The sequence below is a fragment of the Erpetoichthys calabaricus genome, chromosome 2, assembly GCF_900747795.2.
Source record: "Erpetoichthys calabaricus chromosome 2, fErpCal1.3, whole genome shotgun sequence".
NCBI lineage: Eukaryota > Metazoa > Chordata > Cladistia > Polypteriformes > Polypteridae > Erpetoichthys > Erpetoichthys calabaricus.
In genome coordinates, this window is record NC_041395.2 from 251,533,628 (window position 1) to 251,552,574 (window position 18,947).

Here is an 18,947-nt window from a genome sequence, read left to right on the forward strand (position 1 = left end):
ACCTGGAAACATAGAACTACGTTTCTGTGGACAAGATCATATAATCAAAAAAATAATTTAAAAATATCAATGGAAGAATACATATAAAATACTTTGTTTACAATATATTGCTATTTCAAGACATATACATATTACTATCTAAGCTCCCTGGCATTGCCCAGGTGAGAAAAGTATCAAGTAATTACAAAATATTTATATATTACTAAACTTTATTAGCCCCAAATTGTTGCATGTAGCACATAACAATTGATAGTATTAGGAAGCTTCTTTGCATACATATTCTTGGTTTTTCCATTAAATGCAAAATATCCTAAATTTTAATTAAATAACTATGAACATAATGTGGCCTTGTCTGAGACAACCTGAGGCAGTAACATGGTAGTGACTTGAAATCTATAATGAAGATAATGTAAATTGTAGGAATTAAACCCATGTTTCTTGTTTAAAAGACAAGCATACTAAATGTCACACCCTGCATGACACTTTTTCACTGTCTAAGAACAATGTAATATTTCTTGCCACTTGTTCCAACCCTGAGCCATACCTGTTTGCCACACCCATTTTGTATGTGGTTTGAAAAACAAAGCAGTGCAATGCATAAAAAACTTCTTGTTAATCTTTTTCCACTTCTGTATGGGGTTGATATGCTTGATCCACCTTCTCCAAACAGCTTGGTCCTGCACCTCCTCACTACTCAAGCCTTTTATCCATCAGGTCTTCACTTCACATTTCCATCCCCATCACTATTTTGCCCACATATTCTTTGTCTTTTCTTATCATATGTCCATATCACTTCAACTTACTTTCCTGTACTTTCTTAGATCCATCCATCCATCCATTTTCCAACCCGTTGAATCCGAACACAGGGTCACGGGGGTCTGCTGGAGCCAATCCCAGCCAACACAGGGCACAAGGCAGGAACCAATCCCGGGCAGGGTGCCAACCCACCGCAGGACACACACAAACACACCCACACACCAAGCACACACTAGGGCCAATTTAGAATCACCAATCTACCTAACCTGCATGTCTTTGGACTATCTCTCCCAATTTGGTTGAAAAGCATAAAGAACAAACAAACTTGAGATTGTATTTTATAAAGACTTTGTAATGTACATTGCTTTCTATCTATATAATGGTCAATACACAGAGTATGAACCATGTGTCAGAAATGTATTTAGGCCATACAGAATATACTATAAGGGCTAACTAAGAAAGGGCTTCACACTGTGACGAAATCATACTGAAAATCGACAAAGGGAGCACAAGAAGCACAAGGCAGAGGTTACTTGTACTTCAGTACAAACCAATGAAGTTTTTGAGAACCACTGGACAGTAAAGTCTAAACATAATTAGCTGCTACTACATGCCTTCTACTTTGTAATGGTTATGATGAACTGTTCTCAAACTTTGTTTACTTAGCACACCTAGGGAGTTTTTCTCTTTTCACTAAATTACAGGTTAATTCAGGTGACTATATAATTCAATTAATTTCAATTAACTCCTTACCATGATAACGTCCTCCGGAATAGCTTCCTGTTTGTACTGTGTTCCGTACCAGTGCTCTGTCTTATCTGTCTGTCCTTCAAAAGATTTAGAAACTACCGCCACCCTAAAATGAAGAAAGATTAAAACAAACATAAATATAATTCTCACAAACACATGGCAAAGAAAGGTAACAAACACCTGCATTTAAATATATAAGCTTTATTGAATTATCCAGAGTACACCTATAATGACAGCAATTTATATTTTGGTGCATATCTGCTATCCCATAAAAAGCAAATTTGAGATAAATACAATAGGATTAGTAAAGAGCTTTTAAAGACACTCTGAAGCTATAATGCATCAAATCTTTATTGTTCTTATTAGTAAGTGACTGAATAATAACCTTCAGCAATTGTATTTTTCTTTGTTATTTTGGAAAAAAATCTCGCAGCACAAATGACTTCAACCTATTTTACATAATGAAAAGTGGAAAGGCTCAGCAAAATATTCCCTTCTCTTTCTGCACTCCATTTTTTTAATTCAAATGCAAACCAACAAAATACTTTTGTCAGTACACACCCAAAGCAATGTATTAGGAAAAAAAATAAGCACATTTATAGAGTTAACCATAAATATCATTGGTTTAAACTATTTCAAAGTGCCTTAGTATTTAAAAGAAACTTTTTAAATGACAAAAAGCAAATCAAAAAAAATTGGATATGTAGCTCAAGAAGCATGCCCTTCATATTGATAAAAGATGGCAGACTTTTGTTAATCATTAATCAACTTTAACGATCAAGTAAATAATTTAAATAAAAAAATATATATTTTCCGGATTTCAATGTTTTATTTTAATGAATGCATTACAACTCCTTAAGAAATATCATAGTACTAGATTCTATTCAGATCTGATTATATTAGGTTCTAGGTATCAGGTCCTGGATAGGAAAATGGATGGATGGCTAGATTTTCTTACTGCGTTAAGGTAGGTAGGCTCAGGGTCTTACAACTGAGCAAGACAAAATGGCATACTAGAATTTAGCACAATCTATCTTATAACATTAGCTTGTTATGACCCTAAATAGAGCTACTGGATGATTATTGTGATTCCAAGGAGGCTCAATAAATAAACTTTTTGCTCCAACAAGGTCTAAGCATATTCCCCCAATGACCCAGTCAGGCAGACTGCCGATGATCTCTCTCTTAAGTAGGATATTAATCAGGATTCATTTTGGATAGTCTATATCAAGAGAGATGTCTTCAATGTATAATTCTAAGCTGAGTTATGTATTATATTGTTGGGAAAAGTGTAACCCGCCTAGAGATGGGTTCTATTTGATTTCTAACAAATTAATCAAAAGATCCCATTGCCATTGCTGTGCTAGTTAGATTGTCTGGAGGTTTGCTCTTTCGAAAACACTAGTTTACCACATAAACACTAACTTTATCTTTGCAAAAACTAGAGAGTAAAATTTCTATTAGAGGTAGCAAGGAAAGGTTTGGACAGTTAAACAACATGTCATGGTATATTAGTATGCACTGGACAAGGTATAAACTAACTGCATAATATTCATCTTGACAACATTAATGTGAAATTATGACAAGAAATAGCAGAACAGGGCGGCACGGTGGCGCAGTGGGTAGCGCTGCTGCCTCGCAGTTGGGAGACCTGGGGACCCTGGTTTGCTTCCCGGGTCCTCCCTGCGTGGAGTTTGCATGTTCTCCTCGTGTCTGCGTGGGTTTCCTCCGAGCGCTCCGGTTTCCTCCCACAGTCCAAAGACATGCAGGTTAGGTGGATTGGCGATTCTAAATTGGCCCTAGTGTGTGCTTGGTGTGTGGGTGTGTTTGTGTGTGTCCTGCGGTGGGTTAGATAGATAGATAGATAGATAGATAGATAGATAGATAGATAGATAGATAGATAGATAGATAGATAGATAGTGTGCTGTAGTTGTTAACACTTTTAGACCTAGGACTGTGGGTTCAAATCTGTTACTGACACTGTCTGACCTTGAGCAAGTCACCAGTGGAAAAGCAAATGAAATGTAACTAATTGTATCGCAAATGTTGTAAGTCGGGCGGCACAGTGGCGCAGCGGGTAGCGCTGCTGCCTCGCAGTTGGGTGATCTGGGGACCTGGGTTCGCTTCCCGGGTCCTCCCTGCGTGGAGTTTGCATGTTCTCCCCGTGTCTGCGTGGGTTTCCTCCGGGCGCTCCAGTTTCCTCCCACAGTCCAAAGACATGCAGGTTAGGTGGATTGGCGATTCTAAATTGGCCCTAGTGTGTGCTTGGTGTGTGGGTGTGTTTGTGTGTGTCCTGCAGTGGGTTGGCACCCTGCCCAGGATTGTTTCCTGCCTTGTGCCCTGTGTTGGCTGGGATTGGCTCCAGCAGACCCCCGTGACCCTGTGTTCGGATTCAGCGGATTGGAAAATGGATGGATGGAAAATGGATGGATGGAATAGCAGAATAAAGCATTGTTTTGATAGTGGAAAATCCAAAAAAACTGATAGTCAGAATACTGTAACTGAAAAGCCAAATGTAATTCAGTCTTTTAAAGCCACATGCGTAGTCAGCAAGCAAGGGCAAGTTTGGAGCTGCAGTTCAGCTGGCAGAAGTGGATTTAGAATCGAGTTGTCAGACCCACTCATAAATTTAATTTGAAATATAAAGACTGAACTGTTGTGGCTATTAGGTGTTGCTTTGTGTTTCATTATTAGAAGTAGGCAAAACAATCTTAAAGATATATCTATTATTGGGCATCTCTGTTACATTAGGTCAAACATATAAAAACATTTTGCACAAAAGTGACAAAAATAAACAAAATATCAAACTAAAAATCTGTTTGCCTACAAAAGGCAAGCAAAGCCTAACCAATTTTGGCTACCATGCATTACTTTTGTCATTTAAGAATACTTTTTAAAAAATAATAACAAAAAAAAAAAAATTAGATTCTGAAAATGCTACTCAAAAACATCTCTTACGTTTTTGCTCAATGTACTGTATAATTGTAAAGTCATTTCCTTTTTCTTTCCAATATCCCCAGGTTCCTCTCTCTTCCCAAACACAAATGTATAGTACTAGCAGAAGAGGTGACAATGTTAAGACTAAAGCTGGAAATGGTAGAGAGCACCCAATCTTAAAAAAATATTATCACAACACCCCGTTTATTTTTGTGAACTGTTGTGATATCAATGATTGTGATTACTTTAAATTAATATAAAAACTAATTAAAAAAGCTATCTACCTTGAAGGAATAATTATTTGCACTCATATAAAAGCTTGTTTTCAAGAATTAAAAAAAACCAATACTTTATACAGTACTACAACTATTGGCAGGTAAAAGGATAATTAAAATGAAGGCATGCCTGATGATTAAAACAAAATTAAGGAAAAACTATTCATGTATACCTCTTACCAAACTGCTGATGTGCAACTACAAAAGAAAGCAAAAATTAAACCAAAGGTGAAGTGTTCATGGATGTAAGCAGTATTTTGTGCAGCTTAATATAGTGACATAAAATAACAAAAAAAAATATAACTATTCATGATGTGTAGGTCTGTAAAAACAAGATTAACTAGTTATTAAATACTGTTAATAATGGATATAAATACTGAAATTACAGAGGAAACATTCTCTTAAAATTCCTGACTGTAGCATTGTCAGTTCTCTTATTTACTGCAAGCATAAATTTATAAATTATTTCCACAATTTACCCCGAGTACTGCTTTCAAGCAGTCATTGCAGAAACCTTCTGCTTTCCTTTCATATGAAGTTAACAGGAAACATTTTTGCTCCCTCTAAATATTAGAAAGCATCAGTTTGCAAATCTGCTGTACTGAAAACTTTTTCCTTTAACTTATATTGTGTGTGCTTTGTGAAGTTCCTTGTAGTGATGTTCTCTGGGAAAGATGCTATAAGAAAAAACGTTTGATTGAGAGTCTGTGAGATGACTCTTCAAATGGGAGGCAAGAGGTGCTTTCATTAAGATACTGCTGATGCACATTGAATATTTTCAATCAACTGTCTGTAAAAAAATGTTTTATGTAGTGACTTTGTTTTTCTCCTACACTCTAAAGACATTTTATTAAGTTGAATAGTATCTACACATTGTCCAGCCATGACTGAGTATAGATCTGTACTAAGGGTTAGGTGCTTTCATCAAATGCTGCAAGGACTTGCACTAGCAGGATAAACTGGGTTCAGGAAATGAACTTCAATGATGAACAGTGGGTACCAATTGGGACAGAGTGTCTTGCAAGACAATTACTAAAGTCCTGAAAATTAATCTTTATTTAAAAAGTGGGACACAATGCTTAAGACTTTTTCTTTCGAATATGAGACTAACTCTGATAAAATATAAAAGTTTGTCATGTTATGCTGAATCACTGAAAGCAGTATACTGACACTCTGTTCTCTGTTTAAAACAGTGTTTTACTCACTATAAAAAAACTGAAGTAGTCTAGTAAAACTAGTATTAAACATTTTTGTACATGATGATGATATCTACTTCATATATGTGTACTACAAGTTCTTCTGCATTCATTGCAGATTACTCCCTCTGATGGCCTTGCATCTGTGCTTTTTTTGACCATCCATGGGGTAATTAACAACATAACCTGCAAAGTTCACTGGTGGGCTGGAAAACACATCTCAGATACCAAAGAATGTATTTTAAATAGTAATATATACAGTATAACATGTGTTTTTTTTAACTTAATTTACAATTGTTTTAAGTTTTTTTCTTTTTTTCAATTCTATAAATTCTATAATGGACAGAGAGAGGGGGCTGAATAGTGCAACTAGAACTCACCCAGGACATTCATAAGTCTAATTTAAAACAACTTCTATAGGTGAAGTTGTCTTTTTTCCACAATGAGAGAGTATGGTGGTTTGTGCACTGGAGTAAATAGTACACCTTTAATAACACACAATTATAACCTGTGAGCAAATGAGCCTGCCTTTTTCCTGTATCACCATTTCCTTGATTACACTCAAATAATCTAATGGAAAAAATAAATAAATGGAAGTATAATTAACAAATTTGTTTTGGGAAATTGTGCAGTCATAAGGCTGTTCAAGGTCTTACTAACGTTAAAAACAGTATTTGGCAACTGAAAAGACTAGTTTGAGTGACAGTTCAAGGCATCTCCTTATAAACTAACCTGACATTCTCTGGTCTTAGTTTGTCCAAAACCATCTCAATTAAATCAGGTCTAAACTCTTCCAGAAGATATTCAGCAGCTAAAACTTCATCTAGAGGGTAGTACTGAAATGTAAAGAAAGCATAGTTATCATACTAAGTTAAGCACAAAAAGTTCAGCAAGCATCAGTTGAAAGATTAATCAAAAGTCAAAAGTCATTAAGTCAAACAGAAAAACCACTGCACTTACTATACACTTCAATTCATAGCTAGCTACATTTCGAAAACTATTATCTTTTTCCTGTGTTGTCATTTTCCTAAATATAATTGTATCTTTTTTTTTTTAAATTCAGGTATCTCATCTCTTTATTCTGTGCTTGCTAGCATACACAGTCAACTGTCATTTTTAATGGAGGCCAGCACGGACATTAAAGGTAGCTGCTACTAGGTAAGAAGAGGTACATGCCAATGCAAATTTGACAGTGCCTTTGTTGAAATATGTAGATGCCACTACCTGTTGCTTTTTTTGTAGCTTAAAATTAGAAGATTTTCTTATGTGAGAAGCAGAGCTGAAAAAAGAAAGTAAATCAAAAACTAGAAAATTGGAATAATGAGTAAAGTGCAAGCCATTTCATATTATACAAAAACATAAGATGTGCATAAAAAACAATAGCACATAACTGAACGATGTAGAAACAAATCTAATTGGGCTTTGTTAGTTTATGTTGCTCCATCCTTTGACACTGATGTAAAACTTCTTGGAATTTCAAAGGCTGGTATGTTTGTAAACAAAACCAGAAAATTACCAAAGAAAAAACACAATAGGGAGATGTCACAGTGTTTTCACATTCAAAGAATTGACTTTTAAAGGAGTAGAACAATTTAAAAAAGGACTTAGCCAATGATATACAGTAAAGAGTTCAAGACTAGTCTGACGATTTCAAGGACATGGGTTTTGTAAGTTTAGATTTTTGAAAAGTGTATAAAACTTGGATGGACTTTAAAACAAGACAGCTCCTTTCCATCCAAGTCAAGTCCTGTTACCACTAAATGGATTTGTGTGCATTCCACTTCACATATGCTTTTTATCTTACAAACAATGGGTCCACTGGCAACTTTTCAGAAGAGTAAAACAGTATTAGGATATCTTTGGATCTTTATTGTTATGTTTTTGCCCTGCTCTTTTTCAGTTTCCCATCTATAATATTGTTAATGCCTTAAATACATCTTTTAGATCTACATAGAATGTGCAAAATAATACTTAATAAATGCAGGGAATGTAACATCCAATCATTTCTGCACTTTAATGATTTTTTCTTTTAGAAAAATAACACCTTTTTCAAATATCTGTATATAATACACTGTACATTGGTCTGAAAAAGTATTTACCCCAGAACTATTTTTACATTTTATTTTCAAAACTTAACATATATTAAAAGACATTTTCCAGCTGATCTAAGATGCACAATGCACATCAAGCCAAATCAAAAGAAACAAAATGAATAACTTTAACAATTTTCTAAAAAGCATTTGAAATGAGCCAGGGATATGTATATAGCGGCTAACAGATTTGGAGAAGGCTATAAGACCATCTCAAAGGCACGTTACATACTTCAGAGCTCAATGCAGTCCATCATATGGAAGTAGAAAAAATCTGAAAGTATAGCCACACTGCCTGGTCAGACCGGCCATCTAAATGCAGTTTCAGAAGAAGAAGAAAACTTGGTAGGATACTGCTTCACCAGTTCTCACTCTGAATAAGCTGTAGGAGTCAATGACCGAGACTGGACAGGATGTTCACAATTCAACAATCTCCAAGGCATTGCACAAAAACAACCTTTATGGAAGAGTGGCAAGGAACAGGTTATGGCTGAAAAAATATACATGTCCTTGCCTAAAGAATTAGGAAGATACTGCAAAGCTGTGATAGAATGTATTTAGTCTGACAACTATTTTGGCTTGAACACTGACCTGTGTGCAGTATAACTGTAACACTACACATCAGTCAGATAACACCATCCCCAATGCAAAATGCTGTGGTGGAAACATCACATTGGAGGAAGGCTTTTCAGCAGCAGGGACTGGCAAACTGGACAGAATTGCTGGCAAAATGAATACTGCACAATAAAAATCGATTTTGGTAGACAACCTGCTTAAACTGGCGAGGAAGTTTGCATGTCAACAAGACAGTGACCTAAAGCACATTGCCAGAGCCAATAAGTGGTATCCTTGTCTGACTTAGTAACAGTCCTGACCTTACCCATCCAAAATCTGTTGTGAGACTAAAACTGCTATCAACTTTCAGCCCCTGGCTAACCTGGCACCACTCAGCAATTTCTTCTGCAAGTCAGAATGGACAAATCTTGCTTCATTACATTGTGCAAAATTTTTCTTATTAATAAATTTCTTTCATTTTTGGGCAATACTGTGAAAAAGACTTCAATTTATAAACAAAAAAATCCCAGTCAAACTGATCAATTTGTGTCAGTCATTTAAGTGAAAATGTATAAATGTGGGTGTATATGAAAAAGTGCATTTTTGTGTTATTATTTAATCAGATACACTGGATGCAAGAAACTTAAGGAAAAAAATGAATACTTTAGATTGATTTGTATTCTTGCTTATCATTGTGATTTTATGCCTCCAATGTCAAGTTCAGTTTCTTCCACTTAATCTTTTATTTAAAAAAATGCATACTTACATGCAGCAGACCAGCTATTTTTGAAGTGTATCCACGAGGTCTCTCCTTATCTTTAAATCTAAAAGCTACATTATTCAAATCCTGTAATTAAAACATAATGTACATGAAATAGTTTAAGTTGTTTTAACATTAAAACAGCAAAAAGTAGAAAAAAGAATGTGTCAAATCATCTGTTATATGTTACAAATACCAAAGATTCAAAGCAAAAGTAAAATGTTTTTAACTCATTCTGTAAATAACAGAAGCTAAATTGAAAATAAAATTCTACATTTATTTCCAGTTTATCAAAAACTAAAGTACTGCACATTTCAAAGAATATCACATTAGCATCTTTAGAGTCCACTTTAGCAAGTGAATACAAAGTGCAGATTGCTGGTTGAGGACTTGAGAATGTTTCAATTCAAATAGCTTATAAAAAAGAAGGAATGGTACACCTTGCATTCTTGGAAGACCCACTCCTGAGGACCTTCAGTCCGAAGCTTCTGAATGTATTGAAACATGTGAAAAATGATATCATCGACATGTACTGGAAAAAAAAAATGATCACATAAGCAATTACATTTACATATATCTCAATACAGAACCTACATTTACTAACCTGTTACTAACTCAGGGAAAAAAATAAGACATTTTCGTTAGTATTGATATTGTTTGCTTGTTCACTTTTAATTTACAGTGCTCTATCAGGTTTAACTTTAAATCACTGTGAGGTGTACAATGCATTTTTTTTTCAAACAGTACAACATATTTTGTAAGTAAATCTCTGAATACCTTTGCAGTGATATCATTTTGTGAGAATTCATGAGTAAATAAGGAACGTGTAACTTGATTTTAAATTAGTAGTTTTCAATCTGTCTATTTTAATTGCCGCATCCAAACATTAAATGATCTTTCACCTCGGCACCTTTTTCATAAAGAAGATCAATTTTACTGCCGCCAAGTGGAAATTTGTTTTTAAATTAAAAGATCTTTTGTCATTCATAGATGCATGCCTTTGATTTGCAGTGGAATCAAAGAAAAGATGAGAATAGAACTGTATCTTTGTTTATTCTACAAAGAAATTCCAAAATGGCCTGGACAAAATTTATTGGAACACTTTAGAAGTCATAAGAAATAACTGCATTGTAGTGATACTTCTACCAGACTAATTTCTTTTACAGCACTTAGTATCATGGGTGTCTTCAATTTTAAGGGTGAAAAGTTCTCACAAAGTAATTGTATGTCAATAAACATGGAAAAGAGAAGAAAAAGAGTTGTCTAAGAAGGTAAGAAAGAAACCAACAGCCAGCCATGGTCAGTGTAAAAGCTACAATGTCACCTTTAAAGAGTTTGATGTTGCTGGGTCCACTGTTTCCAATATTATAAGAATAAGTTTAAGGAACATGGGTCTGTAGTCAACAATCCTGAACAACACTACAATTTGACCCAAAAGTGAATAGGAAGATTGTTCATATGGAGGAGAAAAAAAACAAGAAAAACTTCAAAACAGATCAAAGCTGGTGTTCAAGCTGCACAATTGGTCACTGTCTGAATGAAGATGGGTTCATAGTATGAGACCCAGAAAGCCCTCTCTTCTAAGTGAGAGAGAAAAAAAAAAGCCTAACTGGAGTTTGCCAAAATGCATGTTAACACGCCACAGTTCTTCTGAGAGAAATAAAATTTATAGCTTTTTGGTAAATCACGCCATAATTTTGTTCATAGAACCAAAATGAAGCTTTCAAATAAAACAACATTATCCCTACAGTGAAATATGGAGAAAGCTCAGTGATGTTCTGGGGTTGCTTTGCTGCCTTTGGCACTTTATGCCTTGAATTGGTACAGGGCACAATGAAATCAGGAAGGGCATTTGGAGCCAAACATATAGCCTGGTGTCAGAATGCACAGACTCAGCTACAAGCCATGGGTAATGCAGTAGGATGGCAGCTCAAAACGTATCTTAAAAAGAAACCAAGAATGAATGGGGCACAAACACTGGACCACTCTAAAGTGGACTGCTAAGAGTCCTAATCTGAATCCTACTTAATATCTGTTCAGTGAGCTGACACTCAGAGTTGGGAGATGGCATCCATCAAATCAGAGAACTGTCACGGAATTCTCAAGAAAAGTGGGCCAAATTACCAATCAAAAAGTGTGGAAATCTCATTTTGAGCTACAGAAAGGGCTTAACTGCAGTTACTATGATACATTAGGTTAAGGGTAGAAACATTTTTGTTCATGCTATTCCCATTTATTATATAAAATTCTCTCTCATAAATTAAAAGCAAATTATCTATTCTATTAAATTTTAAATAAAAATGGCAAATGCCAAATACTATTGTCAGTTTGAATGTAGTTAAGGAAAGTGTTTTTTTTTTTTTTTTATTGAGGTGGAAGAATACCAGTATTTCTGGCCAGACAGACACGGTATTATTTAGTTCATACATAAGACATGATAAAGACAAAAAATGTAAAACAAACACATGTATTACAAGTAAAAACATATTCTGGAGCTTCCAAGTCATGAGAACACTCTAACAGCATGGTTTTCTGTCCAGGTGTTAACTAGAGACTGTTATTTTCTATAGTGAGCTGTTTAACTATAGCGGAAATAAACAGATTCTGCCTTTGGCTGTTCTAAATTTTAAAGTCATGTATAGTATATCCACACATAGGACAACATCTTTAAGTAGGCCTTCAGACAAGTTTTTCTGCATTAGATGTTTGCCTTCCAAAACAAGGCCTAAAACACTGTTGACCAGAAAGAACAGACCAGAAACTGGGAGAATGTGAAACCTCAACAGATAATGACCAGCTGTAGAATTTAAACCACTGGATCTGTGAAAAGGTGGCACTAACGACTGTTTTCCTAAGGTCATTTATATTCATATTCATATTCACAGTGAAAGAGAACTAACTCATGCATTTAAAAAATAATTAACAAGTTAAAATTCATACAAACAAGTTAAGAAACCATAATCATAACAAAAACACATTGAAAAAATTTTTGTCAGTTTTTAGGAAGAGACGAAACAAAATTCAAGAAAACTCGTCAATTTAATTTTAACGAACAATGTGTTCTACAGTGCGTCGTCAGCCAGTTACATAAATAAATTCAGAAAAATTACAGCATCTGTCTCTGACAATAAACAGTAGTTATTGGCTTATTTAATATAGCATTCATTTGTTAGACTTCTTTTTAACAACTAACAGAATAACACTTATTGACAAATTAAGATCTGTATAATGCAAAATTAAGCTACAAGTGTTTTACAAATGCCTGAATAAAATCAATGCAACTGCTATATGTGGCTTTATGTGTGCATATATTACAACATATCTCATTGTGGCAGAGTAGTTTGTGCAGTGACGATACTTACAAAGGCCTTCTTCTGTCAGGTCCACATTGATTATGAAAAACATAAAACCTTTTGCACCTTCCTTCTGTCCACCAACTAGAGTATTTACCCAACCTTTAAAAAAATATATACAAGCATGCTTCATAAATCAGAAAATACCAAATTACTGAATAATTTTCACAGTTTATAATATTTTGCAGCTACATTAAATTTTCCTTAATAGAAACATTAATGAGGTAGGAGTGCTTTAGAGAAGTGCAGTAGGTGATACAAGGTCAAATTAACCTCTAACTGCAAATGAACATTCAAACCAACCTGAAGTTTATAACGGACAATGTTTAATGTATCAATATGTACAGTACCATAACCTATTCTACTTCATACATTTTTTTTTAAATCTGTTAAAGTCTACATACCAGTTAACCCTGAAATATGTTTTTAGACAAATTTTTTTTACAATCTTTTATAACAAAATAAAGATTAGTCGGTTATACAGTTTAATTGAATCAGTGTTTTGTTGACTCCCCTGTGAATGCTGTACCATTCTAAAAACCATAGAGGACACATTTTTGAAATGTTAAAACAACTCTTCCTTACCCATTTATTTAAATTTTATAAGTGTGCCCTGAGATTCATTATAATGTTTATATGTATGGCTTTCCTGATCCCTACTGTTCCAGGCTGAGTTGGCATGGACACTACAGACTAGGGTGGCAATGATACCACAACTTCTGTGGTCAAAACCAACACCAATGAAATTTTATGATAATCTGTACCCATTTTGATATTATGGCAAAAACAGAACATGTCTGATTGAAATCATGGTGGCATGCACCCTGATACCATCTAATGTGAAATTGTGACTTTAAGTGTGCAGATTAATTTTTTTCATTTTTTCATTGCCATGCCTCTCTCTCTCTCAATAAAGCATTCCACAAAAAAATATATCATGCAAAACTCAGACTAAACCACTTTTACTATTGCTAAATGAATTTTGTACGGATTTACTTCCGACTTGCACCTAATACTGCCAGAATGCGGCAATTTAATTCCCCAAGAGCTAGAAACTGAATTAAACAGGTCAGAAAATGGACACCTGGATATGCATTTTAGCACAAAAATAACTTTTAATGTATGTAAAGTATTTAATGAAACAAGAAAAAAAAATATTTGCTTGAACATGTCAGTAAGTTGCAAATATCCCTCCAAGGATTCATTCACAATTAATTCAGAGGAGCTGAATACAGTTCATTGGTGTATAAATAGTATTTCTGTCACTACCTGCCTTAGCACTAAATTCACAAGATAATGTTCCTGAGATCAGTCAAAAACATATCTTATTAAACAATATTTAGAGAAACACATTTTGAGCGGCTTTGAAATACAAAGTGAAGTAATTCCTTCCTATTCGTTCATTCACTTTTCTTACTTGCTAACTACAGGGATCATGAGGAGACAGCATATCCTAACACCATCAAGCACATAACAAGCCATGTCATTAAATGCAGGAAAAGTAAATACAGTTCTCAGAATGAGCTTTATTTTAAATAATCTAGCGACTCACACATGGAATGTGTGGACTTTAAGATTTTGTTATGGCTTGAGATTTAAGACAGTGATTGAAAATAAAGTAGCTGAAAAAAAAGAATATTTTGAACTTGACAGAAAACAAAAACGCTTCAGTTACTTTAGCTTAAAATTCTATAGATTAAAAGGTGATGAGAGAAAAAGGTATTCTGAAAAAATAACAGCATCTATTTTACAAGAATATAAATTAAAAGAAAGGGAACAACATAAGTCTTTTGGCACAGCATGACTGTGAAAGACTTACTAGGACTACTGTGAATAAGAAACAATTTAGTCATGCAGAATTAAAGTTTTTTGAAATTTCAGAAGTAAGCCATCTGAATGCTTAAGGCCAGAAGTAATCCACTGGATACAAATAACACCGCAATTTAATTTCATAGGCTGGATATGAAGGAGTGCATGAGGTGTTTTTTTCTCTGCAGCATGATGTAAACTATTATGACTCGATACTCTGCCAGGAGTTGTGTGGGATGTTCACACTGACACTATGAACACAATTAAAGGAGTAAACAGCTGAAATTAAAATGATATAACCAGCATTCAGAACACAGTTGTTTGAGCTCTGTGTAAAATGGGAACAAAGCCAATAAACATTTTTAAATCAGTGGACTGTAAGGCTTGTTCTTAGTAAGTATGGCAATTAAATCTTCACCGATTCCTTACATAATTTACACCTCTGCATTTTTCTGTTGTGAAGAAAGGAATTACCTGCACTTATCACCCAAGCGCAGACCATTTACATATTTTTTAAGTTTTAAAAGTTCTACTTGCAGAGAATAAAACAAGAGGCTCCAAAAACTAGTAAATTCCTACATTAAAGGGTGTTTATTTTGGGTAAATGATTTTCCCACAAATTAAACTGAACAAAAAAAGAAGTTAGAATAAAACTACTTCAGGATGCAAGATATGATGCATACATGTGTTCATGTTTGCAGGAAGCCAAAGCATATATTGTTAAGAAAAAAGAGAATATCCCTTGAATGACCAGTGTATATAATTAATAATGTCGTGTTTTTCAACTTCAGATCATTTTAAAAGAAAGAATTGCTGACAGAATCAGTTAAAGTGCTAGAATAAATTGTATTGTAATATTGCTCTCCAAAATCAAAAAAAAATTACTTTGAGCTAATGACCGATTAGTGTTTCACTGTTTATTCAATATTTTCTCTAAACTTTTCTATAAATTGAAATAATTTAATATGCATAACCTGGTTATGATTAAAACTATTTTGAATTAGAAATTAATCACTCAGTTGTTTCTGCTTTATAGAACAATATTACTATACTTCAAGTAAATAAAATTTCTATTAATACACAGTTCATTTCAATTAAAATTGTAATCATGTGAATATTTGCGTTTACATTTTTTAAATGGAACAGCAGCACTAATAAAAATATGAAAATATTTTCCAATGAAATAACAACAATGCAAAAAAAGAACATTTTGTATTTTCAGAAAACCTACCTTTTGATTTTAACTCAGACAGTAAGCTTCCAGGACCTTCATGTCCAATGAGGTGACCAAGATAATGGCCAGGGTTTGATTTATAATATTTTTGAAGATCTGGGATAGGAAAAGTGACATAGAGGTTTCGAATATCCTTAATAGGCACCACCTTGTACATTTGCTACAGAGAAAAAATGGTAAACAAAACATTTATTTCACAAAATTCAAATGCTTGATAAATATGCAAACTTGTCATGTAACACTATGGATATCTTAACAAGTATACCAGGTACATAAGGAAGCAATGTGATACATAAAGATTTTAGATCAAGAATCTTAACTGAAATCTGTCACATGCCATTTACAAGTACAGCTTCATGCGAAGTTTTTGGCACTCCAGTAAATTGTATAATCTTGTTGACATTTGAAATAAAAATAGAAAACATAACTTTGAGAGCAAACAGGTATATACTTAATGCATAGTTTTATGATATATGTATTTATATTTTTGGAATTTTTGGCTTATTTATTACTTTTAGGGTTTTAAACAGTGTTTTATGGTAGCAAGATGGGGTAGGCATTATTGGGTGGTTTTAGACAGTTGTTTTAGATAAGACAGTAAGAGCATGTCCACCATAATTCCGATCTGAGTTTATCTCAGAGGTTGCCAAGATAAGTTTGTAGTACAAGTCTGTTTTGTGCAACACCGATTTGAGTTTACCTCTGATGTTTTCAATACAGGCTTGCACAGAGAAAATGTGGGCTAGTTTTATTATTAATGGTTTTAATAACTAGGAGGGGCAGTTAGAATAGCTGAGCCTCGGTTATCAGGAAAGGAGGTGGGTATGTGTTAAGACATCACACACATTGTTGAAACATTCTCGTGTCATGGGCCTTAAATCCAGCAAAAGCACTATTTGAGAGAGGGGGGGCCCACCTGATAACCTTTGTGATTCTCCTGTGTGACTGATGTTCAACCAAGTTGCAACAGTGGCATGATTTACAGCAGTTTGAAAAGCATAGTACATGTAATTTCATTAAGATAAGGTGAGGAGGATCTCTTCTGTTTGGTGCAACATTTTAAACAACAATGGCATTTTATATGAAAATACTAATGTACAGTTATAATTTATTTCATAAACTAAAAAAAGTTAAGAAAATAAAAACAGGCAATGTGGTATTTTCAAAAGTTTTGATACCTGCTAAGTCACACCCTCTTTGGCAACAATCACAGTTTGGAAAAATGTGTTTGTACCCAGCAATGAATCTTTGAATTCCATCCATCCATCCATTGTCTCCCGCTTATCCGAGGTCGGGTCGCGGGGGCAGCAGCTTGAGCAGAGATGCCCAGACTTCCCTCTCCCCGGCCACTTCTTCTAGCTCTTCCGGGAGAATCCCAAGGTGTTCCCAGGCCAGTCGAGAGACATAGTCCCTCCAGCGTATCCTGGGTCTTCCCCGGGGCCTCCTCCCGGTTGGACGTGCCCAGAACACCTCACCAGGGAGGCGTCCAGGAGGCATCCTGATCAGATGCCCGAGCCACCTCATCTGACTCCTCTCGATGCGGAGGAGCAGCGGCTCTACTCTGAGCCCCTCCCGGATGACTGAGCTTCTCACCCTATCTTTAAGGGAAAGCCCAGACACCCTGCGGAGGAAACTCATTTCAGCCGCTTGTATTCGCGATCTCGTTCTTTCGGTCACTACCCATAGCTCATGACCATAGGTGAGGGTAGGAACATAGATCGACTGGTAAATTGAGAGCTTCGCCTTGCGGCTCAGCTCCTTTTTCACCACGACAGACCGATGCAATGCCCGCATTACTGCGGATGCCGCACCGATCCGCCTGTCGATCTCACGCTCCATTCTTCCCTCACTCGTGAACAAGACCCCGAGATACTTGAACTCCTCCACTTGGGGCAGGATCTCGCTACCAACCCTGAGAGGGCACTCCACCCTTTTCGGGCTGAGGACCATGGTCTCGGATTTGGAGGTGCTGATTCTCATCCCAGCCGCTTCACACTCGGCTGCGAACTGATCCAGAGAGAGCTGAAGATCACGGCCTGATGAAGCAAACATTTTTGAAAAAAAATCTTTGAATTCTTGTTTTGGAAATGTTTCCCTGTTCTTCCTTGCAGATCAATTCAAGCTGTGAAATATTTTGTCCTATCTTGTGTGAACAGCATGTTTAAGATCTATTCATATATTTTTCAATGATGTTCTAGTCTAGGGACTGTGATAACCATTCCAGAACCTTCACCTTATGTTTCATTAGACATTTCTTAGTAGATTTAGAAATGTTTTTGTATCACTGTCTTGTTGTAGATGCCATTATTATATTAGTTTCAGTTTCATGACTGACATTCTCCTTGAGGATATGTTGATATTTAGTGTGATTCATTCTTCTTTGTACTTTCACAATGTTCCCTGTTCCACTACTTGCCACAAAATTCCAAAGCAGAACATATTTAATAGTTGGCAAGGCATTATTTTCTGCAGATGCTGCTCCTTTCTCTCCAAAAAAACATTTATGGTTGTGGCCAAAGAGTTTGATTTTACCTTCATCTGCATACAATACTTGGTTTTAAAATGCCACTTTACTTTTATGCAGAGTTACCTGCGCACTTAACAGGTTGTTTTCATATGAAGAATGTCAGTGTAAAGTAATGCGGCACAGACTGTTGACCTAAAGAACTCTGAGACCTTTAAATGAAGTAAAATATGCAAGATATTCAATTACAAATGTAAATGTCATGCCAATGGTGATTTTAATATTTATATTCAGCATGGAAGTCAGTAAAGGTGTGTAGAGCAGTACAACACATAACATATTCCCGCTACTAAATCTAAGAAAGGTTTCTTTACACGATTTAGTGGATCAGTGCATGATTCAAATAGTAGTGGAGTGCAGTGACCACTAGAAATGCAACATTTATTTATACCTTACTTCAGTGTAAAATGTTATCAATACAATATATTAATAGTTTGCAACAAATCTATTATGTTAATTTAGTATTTTTAACAATTTATATTAGATTTGAAATCGTAACATTAAAATACTATTTAAAGTAAAATCTGTTAGCTCTTATGTGAATAAGAGAAACATGAAGTTTATAGTATGGGTTTTCTACTCAGTAATCAACTATCAAAATAGCAAAGGAGGACGTTCTGTGTATATCAATTCATTCTGTTATTTTAGAACCTACTGTACATACAGAATACATTTTCCATACTATTATAGATCAACACTGCTCAAAAT

At 35.0% G+C, this 18,947-nt stretch overlaps 1 protein-coding gene across 2 annotated transcripts in view; it reads right to left on the reverse strand.

Annotated features, from left to right (window-relative positions):
* The window catches only part of ide (insulin-degrading enzyme), a 142,375-nt gene that overhangs the window by 78,057 nt on the left and 45,371 nt on the right, over positions 1 to 18,947 (reverse strand). For both annotated transcript variants that reach the window (XM_051922832.1, XM_051922831.1), the window contains exons 7-12: positions 15,713 to 15,875; positions 12,682 to 12,774; positions 9,760 to 9,851; positions 9,326 to 9,406; positions 6,647 to 6,750; positions 1,510 to 1,612 (exon numbers count right to left, since the gene is read on the reverse strand). In XM_051922832.1, coding sequence (XP_051778792.1) covers positions 1,510 to 1,612; positions 6,647 to 6,750; positions 9,326 to 9,406; positions 9,760 to 9,851; positions 12,682 to 12,774; positions 15,713 to 15,875 — 636 coding nt within the window. The remainder of the gene's footprint in view (positions 1 to 1,509; positions 1,613 to 6,646; positions 6,751 to 9,325; positions 9,407 to 9,759; positions 9,852 to 12,681; positions 12,775 to 15,712; positions 15,876 to 18,947) is intronic.